This window comes from Rhincodon typus, chromosome 24 (assembly GCF_021869965.1).
Source record: "Rhincodon typus isolate 14 chromosome 24, sRhiTyp1.1, whole genome shotgun sequence".
NCBI classification, from domain to species: domain Eukaryota; kingdom Metazoa; phylum Chordata; class Chondrichthyes; order Orectolobiformes; family Rhincodontidae; genus Rhincodon; species Rhincodon typus.
The window spans coordinates 34,257,217-34,268,053 of NC_063355.1; the positions used below are offsets into that span (position 1 = coordinate 34,257,217).

Genomic DNA, 10,837 nt, shown 5'->3' on the forward strand with positions numbered 1-10,837 from the left:
TTGTTCTCAGATTTGGATTATATTCAATCCTGAAATGAGTATCTGACCACATATTCACCTGAACATCTGGATTACTTCCTTCCATACCCGACTCACATCCTGCCTCAGTTCATCTGCTGCTGAAACTCTCATCAATGTTTGTTTCTTCTATATCTGAACATTCCAACTCCTAGCTGCAACCTGACATAAACTTGTGCTCACTCAAAGCTCTGCTGCCTATATATTAACACACTATCATCCATCCACCACCTCAGTACTTATATTAGCTCCAACTCCAACAGCATATCAGTTTTAAAATTCTTGTCCTTGTTTTCAAATGCTTCCATAGTCTCCATAATCCCACTCCTCCTTATCTCTGTAATTTCCTCTAGCCCCACAGCCTTAGACTCTACTATTCCAAGAATCTGCTAGTTGGTTTTCCACATTCCATCTATTGTAAACTTCAGGTCATCCAAAACTCTGCTCATGTTTTAACTCACAGCAAGTCCCATTTCCCTATCACCTCTGAGCTTACTGGTCTACGCTGACTCCTTGTCAAGAAACGTCTTGATGTAAAAATTATCATTCCTGCTTTCAAATACTGCATGACCGCGCTCCTCCCCATCGCTGTAATCTCCTCCAATTCCATAGACTACCAAGACATGGGTGGCATGGTGGCTCAGTGGTTAGCACTGCTGCCTCACAGCACCAGGGACCTGGGTTCAATTCCAGCCTCGGGCGACTGTCTGTGTGGAGTTTGCATGTTCTCCCTGTGTCTGTGTGGGTTTCCTCCAGGTGCTCTGGTTACCTCCCACAGTCCAAAGATGTGCAGGGTAGGTGGGTTGGCCATGCTAAATTGCCCATTGTGCCCAGGGATGTTTAGGTTAGGTGGGTTAGACATGGGAAATGCAGTTGTGGGGGAATGGGTCTGGGGGAAATGCTCTTTGGAGGGGCAGTGTGGATTTGTTGGGCCAAATGGCCTGTTTCCTCACTGTAAGGTTTCTATGATTTGTGCCTTTCTAATTCTGACTTCATGTTCATCCCCAATTTTAATTCCTCAACATTTGTTGCATAGGCTTCAAATTCTGGAAATCCCTCTGTACCTCTCCCTCTTTCTTTCCTCCTTTACGATGCTTCTTAAGGCTCATTTCCTGGACCAAGCATTTGGGTGATCTGACCTAAAATGCCTTTAAATGGATCTGCACCATACAAATCATAGTAATGTCACTGGACTAGTAATCTAAAGCTTGTTCTGGGACATGGGTTTGAATCCCACCAAGGCAGATGCTGAAGTTTGAATTCAATAAAATTATGGAATTTAAACTAATAGCAACCATGAAACTGTCAATTGTTATATAAAAAAAAATCTAGTTCATAATTCTGAAGAAGGGTCCAGACCAAAACGCCCCATTTCTGAAGAAGGGTCCAGACCCGAAATGTCAGCTTTCCTGCTCCTCTGATGCTGCTTGGCCTGCTGTGTTCATCCAGTTCTACACCTTGTTATCTAGTTCACAAGTCTCCTTTTATAGAAGGAAATCTGCCATCCTCACCTACTGTAGTCAACATGTGACTCCAGACCCACAACAATGTGGTTGACAGAAGGCAGTTAAGAATGGGCAATAAATGCTGGCCTGACCAGCACTGCCCACATCCCATGAAACAAATAAAAAAGGATATTCAGTGAAGGACCCCGTGGGACATAATATGTTATTATTCAGTCAGAGTTTTTTTGAAAACTACAACCCAGAGAATCGATTGGTCCAAGTTTACCTCATCCTCATAAAGTGACATTCCTCGTGATGATCCAACTGTTGAACCTCGTTTTACCTATGAAAATATTTACAATGGATTTAGTGACAGCCTGGAGGGCAGCAAATGAATACATTCACAAATGTAACTAATTGCACAAGTGTAATTAATATGTACACACAATCTAACACTTTGGAAACTTGTTTCTTCCTATGGTCTGTTCATTAGTCAGCCCATGTCTTCCTCCAGTGTCAATCGTCCAAAGTTAGAGTGAGAACTCCACTATCAGTACTGTTGTACGAGCTACATTATCACATTCATGCCAATATTTAGGGCATTCTTGAGACTCATGCCACCTTGAAACAGTCAAGACTGCCCAAAGCACATTTTACACATTATCTGATGGAGGAGATTTCAAGCCACCAATTTAGTTGATTGGAACCTTGATGCGAGCACTGAAAATTCAACATTTTAATTGACCACAAGGCACAGGCCCCTGCAGGTTAAAATACTAGTATTCCTTACTGGCACCACTCTCTCCAAACAGATGTTGAAGTTCTTTGCTTGATTAGGTTTAAGTTTTTTCAGAGAAACTCTGGTCTCCCCGATGAATTCATTGTGACCAAACTTATCTTCATCCAGGACAGAGATCCTGTATTGGAAAGAGATCAAATCAGGATGAAAAAAATCAATAATTTACAGGAAGGTGATCAAGTGAAGTTTGATACACAGCCATGTAAGGAGCTATTTGGACAGATAACCAACATTTGTTTTAATGAGTGTATTAAAGGAGGAGAGTTAGGTGGAGGAGTTCTACAGCTTAGGGCCAACACAGATAAAAGCATGATTGCTAATGATTAAAGTTTGGTATGAAAATGCAGTCAGAATAGGAGGAATACAGAAACTTGGGAGGGTTGTTGGGCTGGGGTGGATTACAGAGATGAAGCAGTCTATGAATGGATTTGAAAACAAGGGTTAAACTTTTAAAGTTGAGGGCTTGTCGGATCAGGAGCTAATGTGGTTCAGGGATAATGGATGAATGGCTCTTGCTGCAGTTTAGGGTAGAAACAGCAGAGTTTTGAATTAATTCAGATTTATGTTGGGTGAAGGATGGCCAGCCAATCAGAAATGAAATAATCAAGATTAGAGGTAACAAAGGCAAATTCACCAGAATTTAAGAACAGTGTTACAATCCAATTAGGCAAAAGGGAAGATGATGTAAGTCTGAAAAACAGGACATGAACGTTCTTGTCAAAGAGATGGCAATCACATCCTAACAAGTTAATCAAATTTGGAAATATTTGGAGTAAAGTTCATTGAATTCATAAAGCATATGTATAATCTAAGCAATTCTGATCGGCTTGGGTGTGTTCTCATAAATCAGCATGGATGAGAGCACCAAAATTATTAAATATAAACTTATGTGACATTATAGAAACTGTTCAAATAAAATCAAGCGGCTTAGAGAACAAGGTAGAAAATTGAGGCAGAAATGAACAGATGGGTTAGGCATCCAGGTTAAAATGAGCAAACATTGAGATCCAGAAAAAACTGACACTCAGACCTAAATCTTAAGTTGTTTTTGGCGGTGTCAGTTTTGTTGATTTTCACAGAGAGTTCTCTCCACGAGACCTAGCAATTTATCTCACTGCATCTTAAGAACTTTTTGCCCCTATGGTGACCCTCTCACTCGATTCTAGCCCCATCCTCCAACTCACCATGTACCAGAACGAATCACCACTCACCAGATATCCGCTGAAATGTCGCTGTCCTGGCACCTTTGTCGTCTTTAAAGGTTGCTGCGCACCCGGAGAGGAATTGGCAACACAGCGTTGCCCCTCACCTAATGTAACGGCATAGCAGACACAAAACCAGACTGCCATGGCACATAACTGACACTCCGTGGCATAAACAATCCCATTCTGTCACTGATTTTGCGGTTTATCAGCCAGGTCTCTAAGTTTACATGTCCTCGGCAACACCCCATCTAAACCTTTCTGAGTCACCGCTACTCTGACCTCAGTGTCCACTGTCAACCTGCATCTTGTCACTGTCTAGTAAGGGAACATTACACATAGGTAATCAATCGGGCAATTCCAAAGATGAGTTTTTTACTTCCAACCAGCAAAACCAAACACAAACACCTCAAGTAGAGGCTGCAGTTCGCTCCCATAATATAAACCAAATGATGACCAAGAACTACGTTCCATGATGGTTTGATACACCCAGCTCTCATCTACTGATGTGTCAACCAGAATCTGTCCAGCTTGTAGTGCCTGTTACAGCTGAAACCTGTCATGCACAAGGAGAGCTTCCTCCTCTCAATGTTCTCATCCCCAAAGACTACGGTCAGTCTGCCAGTTCCTCAGTATCTATTGCATTGCCTTGCTGCCTGCTCCAATTGTGCAGAGCACAGCAAACCACAGTGATGTGGCACACTCTGTCTGCACCATAATGGGGAGTCCCCCAGACCAGTCCAAGCAGCAGAACAACATCTTCAACAGTTGTAACATCTGCTCCACATGGCTCTGGATGAAGCATGGACAGCATCGTAACTGTGTTTGCATCAGTCAGGAGGTTGCGCAATGGTGTTATGAACCATAATCATGGAGGGTACCCCTTGTCCCTCAGTAAGCAGCCTTGTAAGGCAGCTGGATCCTCAGAAGCATGAAGTACATGAGCCAGTTCCAGATGTAGCAGTTATGGCAGCTGCCTGGGGTACACAGCTCCGGCACTGGTAATGGTGAATACAGATCAGCTGGACATTAACTGAATCATTCCTCTTCCTTTTAATAAATTCCACAGCATTGTGAAATGGACTTCTCAGTACCATGTCGGTTGAGTCGATAGCACCCTGCATCTGGGGGAAGGCAATTATGTTTCCAAATGCTGCTGACTGGACTGCAGTACTAACCCTGTCATTGGGAAATGACATTAATCGGTGTGATCTTGCACAAATGGAATCAGTCATTGCCCACTAGCCTCCCACAGAGGAACTTAGGACTCATGTGGTGCAGCAATAGTGTCTCTAGTTCGAGACCATGAGGCCTGGGTTCAGGTCTTACCTGTTGCAGAGATGTGGCATAATGTATCTGAACCAGTTAAATTTTTAAAAAATCACTGCTCCTCCAAATCCCAACTTTGGCTTGGGCCAAATATTGCAGTAGTAGTGTTCCTATCTCTGGGCCAGTGGGCCCAGGTTCTTGTCCGATCTGCCCCAGACATGTGTCATAACATGCCTAAATAGATTGATTAAAAATAATTACTCTGAGGAACTAAGGGCTCTTGTGGTGCAGTGGCATTGTTCCTACTTGGGAGCCACCTCCCGCCAGCTATGGAGTCATAGAGTCATACAACATAGAAACAGACCCTCTGGTCCAACCAGTCCATGCCAACGACATTCCCAAACTAAACTCATCCCACCTGCCTGTGATTTGCCCATATCCCTCCAAGCCATGCCTACTCATGAACTTATCCAAACGTCTTTTAAATGTTGTACCTGTACCTGCATCCACCACTTTCTCTGGCAGTTCATTCCACACACGAACCACTCTCTGTGTAAAAAAGTTGCCCCTCATGTCCTTTTAAAATCTTTTTTCTCTCACCTTAAAAATATTTTAACATAAAAAAGCCTAATAAACCTTCTCTGAACTGCTTCCAATGTCTTTACAGGCTTCCTTAAATAAGGTGATCAATAATGTGCACAGTACTCCAAATGCAGTCTCACTTGTTCCCTGTATAATTGAAGCATAACCTCCTAATTATGTAGTCAGTTGTCCCATAGTAACATAACATCTGTTAGTATTTTAACTTTGTAGATTTGCCTCCTCCTTATCTCATCACCTCCTCCAGCCATACAACTGATCAAAAGTATCCTCGAATCCTCCAGCTCAGGCATCTTGTGTTTTCCCCATTCCCTTTTCTCCACCATTGTAACTTTAGAAGAATAAAAGGTGATTTGATTGAAACATACAACATCCTGAGGGATTTTGACAGGAAAGAATATTTTGTCTTGTGGAAGCAACAAGAACTAGTTGTCGCTGTTTAAAAATGTAGCCACCCATTTAAGACAGAATTAGGCAATAATTATTTTCTCAGGGGGGTCATGAGTCATTGGATTTCTCCCTTAAACCATGGCAGCAACAGAAACTTTGAGTACTTTTAAGGTACAGTGTATAGTTCTCGATAAGTATGGGGTGAGAGATTATTGAGTTAGGCAGAAATGTGGAGTAATCAGATCAGCCCTGATCTTCTCGAAAGGAGATGCTGCTAATTCATACATATTTTAAGATGTTGTTTAAAACCTGCCATTTTCATTCAAGGGTTTGGTTACCTTTTGTAATATCTCCCTGTGTGACTTGAGGGCAAAATTTGTTTCATAACATGGGAATGCTTTACATAAAGAAGTGTTATATATGGTAATGTTGGATTATATCACCCATATAAGATTGTTGAGTGTTGTGTAATAGCCTTGAAATGGCATAGCAGACACAAGACCAAACAGCTCATGGTAGCGGACACTCCCTGGCATATACGATCCCATTCTCTCACTAATTTTGCTGCTTAACATCACGTCTCTCAGTTTACTTGTCCTCAGCAACATCTCGTCTAAACCTCTCTAAGTGCCCATCGTAGACCTGCATCTTGTCACTGTCTATTAGTGGAACATTGCATACAGATAACTGGTCGGGCAATTCCAAAGATAAGTATTTATTTCCAGATGATTAGAAAATATCTATTCTGAGGAACTAGCTAGTAGGCCTGGGCAGATGTCCTACCTGCTTCAGAAGTGTGTCATAACATGTGTCTGAACAGGGTGATTAAAAACTTCTACTCTAGCCAGGTGGCCTGGTTTCAAATTTCAGGTTGATTTAAAAAGATCAGGTTTTTGGGCCTTATAGCGCAGTGGTAGTGCCCCTACCCCTGAACTAGGGACAGCCAGGTTCCAATCCCATCTGCTCCAGAGCTGTGCAATAACATGTCTGAACAGATTGATAAGGAAAGCATCTCTAATATTTATGGAACTAGCCAGGTGACCTGGGTCAACTCTCACCTGCTCCATAGGTGTGTAATAACATCACTGAAAAGGTTGATTAAAAATAAATCCTTTGAGGCACTAGGGATATAGTTGTAGTGGTTTAATCTCTGAGCCAGGTGGCATGGATTCAAACCCTGCTTGCTGCAGAGGTACATAATAACATCTCCCCAACAGGTTGAATAGAAAAACGTATATTTTTGAGCTCTTCTGGCACAGTTTCAGTGCCCTTACCCCTGAGCCAGGAGGCTCAGGTTCAAAACTAAAAATTGTGGAAAAGCTCAGCAGCTCTGGCAGCATCCGTGGAGAGAGATCAGAGTTAATGTTTCAGGTTGAGTGATCCTTCCTCAGAACAGGTTCAAGTTCCTCCTGTCCAGGATGCGTGTCATAACAGAACAGATTGATTAAAATAACTACTCAGAGGAACTTCTGCATGATGTCTTGAGATAGAGATAATGGATCTCCAACAACCACAGCTATCTTTCTTTCTGCCAGGTACGACTTTTACCAAACAGACATTTTACTGCAGTTCCCACAGGCCCCTCAGTTTTGCTAGGGGTTCTCAATGGCACACTCAGTCAAACACCACTTAATGTCAAAGGGAATCACTCTCACCTCCCCTCAGGAATTTACTCTTTTGTCCACATTTAGACAAAGATTATAATGTGGTTAGCAGTTGAGTGGCATTGGTGGAATGTAAATTGAACATCAATGAGAAAGATTATTGCTGGGTAAGTGCTGCTTTGTTAACACACAATGTTGTGTTATGATATGACATGGATGAAAAATAATGCCATGATTCCAGTCTTTGCCATCATTGAGGAACTGGCAGGGAAGCATTGTGAATTATGAATTAACCCTTTAAATGACTATAAATTACCTTTCTGTTTGGAAAGCACAAGAAACAAACAAGATTGTAATAGCTTTTACATCTATGTAAAGATGAAGAAAAGTAAATATGAATCCCTTATAATTTCTCCAGGGATGTTTCTAAGAAAGAACAAGGAAATGGCAGAGATAGTAAGCTAATTTTTGTGGGAGGGAGCAATTTTATCACTTGTATGAGCTGGGAGTGGAGGTGATTAGGAGTGAGAAGGATCCCTGATAGAGTATAGACAAACTATAATTCAGGACAACCCTATAGGCTTCCAGGATTTTATCTGATGTCACAGACCAGTCCCTTGCCAGACTTCAGCTTAACTGACTAATGTGACCTTCAATTTGGCTGGAAGCTGAGGGCACAGGGAAGGGTAAGCCCTAGCCATGACCTGTCATACTGGTTGTTGATCCATGGACTTGATGAAGGAGACCTTTAGGCCAGATCACCCAACATCAACAGTACAGAAAATGCTGCAATCTGTTGCTAAGTATCCGTCAACAAGTCACCCTTGACTCTAGCACTTGACACTGGTCCAGCTTCCTTCAAGCCCGCTCTCAGAGAGTGGGCATAACCTCTGACATTCCTGCTTATATCTGTCAGCCAGGGCTCCCTGATTAGACCAGGTCAACAGCCCCAACCAGGGAACTCATATTCTGAGAGATCTACCTGGCGGACCTCGTTACAATCACTACATCCCTCTCCCTCTAAGTCTGGGGACATTGGCCTGTTCTTTTTCTTGAAGTCTCTCCAGGGGCATTTTTGCAGTGGGGGTCTGGTTCCTCTACCTCAGCCTCGGATAAGAGCAGCATGTACTGGGCTGTAGCCTGCCTCTTGCATCCAGAGCATCTTTGAGGAAATTCATCTTCTTCTTCAGGTGGTAAAGACGTCAAGGCTGCAATATCCGCCATGTCCACCTCAGACTCTGAGGTTTCTTTGGCCCTGAGTGAAGGGGGAGAGCCTGGGGGTTCTGACAGCCTTTGTGGTTGTTCTGGGAGGCTGCGAATGTTTTCCTCCTGCCCAGTTTGAGAGTTTGCAGCTTTTATGTGGTCCACATGCTTGTTCAGGATCACCTCACCTACCCAAACTTTGTACATCATGAGACCTGACCTCGTGTTAACCATGTTTCCTACCCACGCAGGGCCATTTCCGTGTTTTCAGCTTTATCTCTTGAAGTTAACTGTCTCTCTCACTTAGAGGAGTCTTATGTCTGGCATTGGCATTCCTGATGCCATTTCACTGACCCCCCTAGACCCACAGGTCCGGGAAGATCAGATTTAACCTGGTGTTGAGTCTTCTCCCAATTAGCAACTCTGCTGGAGCTATCCCTGTAGCTGAATGAGGGGTGGTCCTATAATCAAACAGGAAACGGAACAGTTTGGTATCAAGTGAAGTTGTAGGCTGTTTCTTTAAGCCTGCCTTCAAAGTTTGGACAGCTTTTTGTGCCAGGCCATTGGATGACGGATAAGCTGGAGCTGCCCTTATATGCCGAATGCCATTCGACTTTAGGAAATACTCGAATTCCTTGCTAGTAAATGATGGCTTGTTGTATTTGACCAACACTTCCAGGAGCCCATATATTGCAAAAGATGCTTGCAGCTTTTCTATCGTCATTCCTGTGTTTGAGAAATAAACTCTATGCACATCTAACCACTTTGAGTGGGCATCCACACTGACTAAAAATGTTGAGCTCATAAAAGGGCCGGCAGAGTCGATGTGTAACCAAGTCTAGGATTTATCCACCAATTCCCACAAATGTCAGGGAGCTGCTAGAGGTCATTTTTGTCCTTGTTGGCACTCTGGGCACAGCCCCACCAACCTGGCTACGTGAGCATCCAATCCTGGCCACCAGACATAACTTCTCACCAACATCTTCATTTTGGAAACCCCTGGATGACCCTGATGGAATTCAGCCACTATCTGGTGGTGACTTTTGCTTGGGACAATCACTTTTGCTCTCCATAATAAAATGCCACCCTCTGCAGAGATCTGGTCTCTCTGGGTCCAAAAGGTTTCAATTCCGGTTGTGATGGGCCTTTTGTTTGCCCCCATCACCACCAGCTGTTTTAGTTTTGCCAGGATCAAATCTTATTGCATCTATGGTCTGAGGTTGTCAGTGATGACCAAAAGAGCGGCTAGAAAGTTTAAAGCCGAATAGATCCTTCCAGTGGCAGCACCACTGGTGATGTATCAGCTAGAGGCTCAAGGCATCCACATTTACTACTTAGCCACCCGAACAGCATTCCAATTTATAATTGTACGCACTTAGAATGAGAGGCCACTGCTGAATTCGACCTGAAGCTATGGATGGCACAGCTTTGTCCTCTTTGAGTGACCCTAGCAGGGGTTTGTGGTCTGTTACTATTACAAATTTACACCTGTAAAGGTACTGATGGATGTTTCTCACACCAAATATGACCACCAAACTTTCCTTCTCTAACCGGGCGTATTTGTGCTCTGCATCAGCCAAAGTCCAGGAAGCATATGCCTGCCTCTTTGTAGGTTACGTGGAACAATCCCTCTTCCGTACCTACACTGGTCCTAAACCCCACCTCTTCCTCCGTTACATTGATGACTGTATCGGCGCCGCCTCGTGCTCCCACAAGGAGCTCGAACAGTTCATACACCTCACCAACACCTTCCAGCCCAACCTTAAGTTTACCTGGACCATCTCTAATACCTCTCTCACCTTCCTGGACCTCTCTGTCTCCATCTCGGGCAACCACCGAGAAACCAATATCCATTTCAAGCCCACCGACTCCCACAGCTATCTAGAATACACCTCCTCCCACCCACCTTCCTGCAAAAATGCCATCTCCTATTCCTAATTCCTTCGCCTCCGCCGCATCTGCTCCCAGGATGAGGCATTCCACTCCCATACATCTCAGATGTCCTCGTTTTTCAAGGACCGCAACTTCCCCCCCTCAGTGGTCGAGAACACCCTCCACTGTGTCTCCCGCATTTCCCGCAACTCATCCCTCACACCCCCTCCCCGCAATAACAACCAAAAAAGAATCCCCCTCGTCCTCACGTACCACCCCACCAACCTCCGGATCCAACGCATCATCCTCCGACACTTCCGCCATCTGCAATCCGACCCCACCACCAAAGACATTTTTCCCTCCCCACCCTTATCTGCTTTCCGGAGGGACCACTCTCTCTGTGACTCCCTTGTCCGCTCCACACTCCCCTCCAGC

At 43.9% G+C, this 10,837-nt stretch overlaps 1 protein-coding gene across 1 annotated transcript in view; it reads right to left on the reverse strand.

Annotated features, from left to right (window-relative positions):
• LOC109920806 (rabphilin-3A-like) overlaps positions 1-10,837 on the reverse strand; it is a 220,963-nt gene that overhangs the window by 31,993 nt on the left and 178,133 nt on the right. The window contains exons 14-15 of the mRNA XM_048611789.1: positions 2,254-2,380; positions 1,750-1,806 (exon numbers count right to left, since the gene is read on the reverse strand). Coding sequence (XP_048467746.1) covers positions 1,750-1,806; positions 2,254-2,380 — 184 coding nt within the window. The remainder of the gene's footprint in view (positions 1-1,749; positions 1,807-2,253; positions 2,381-10,837) is intronic.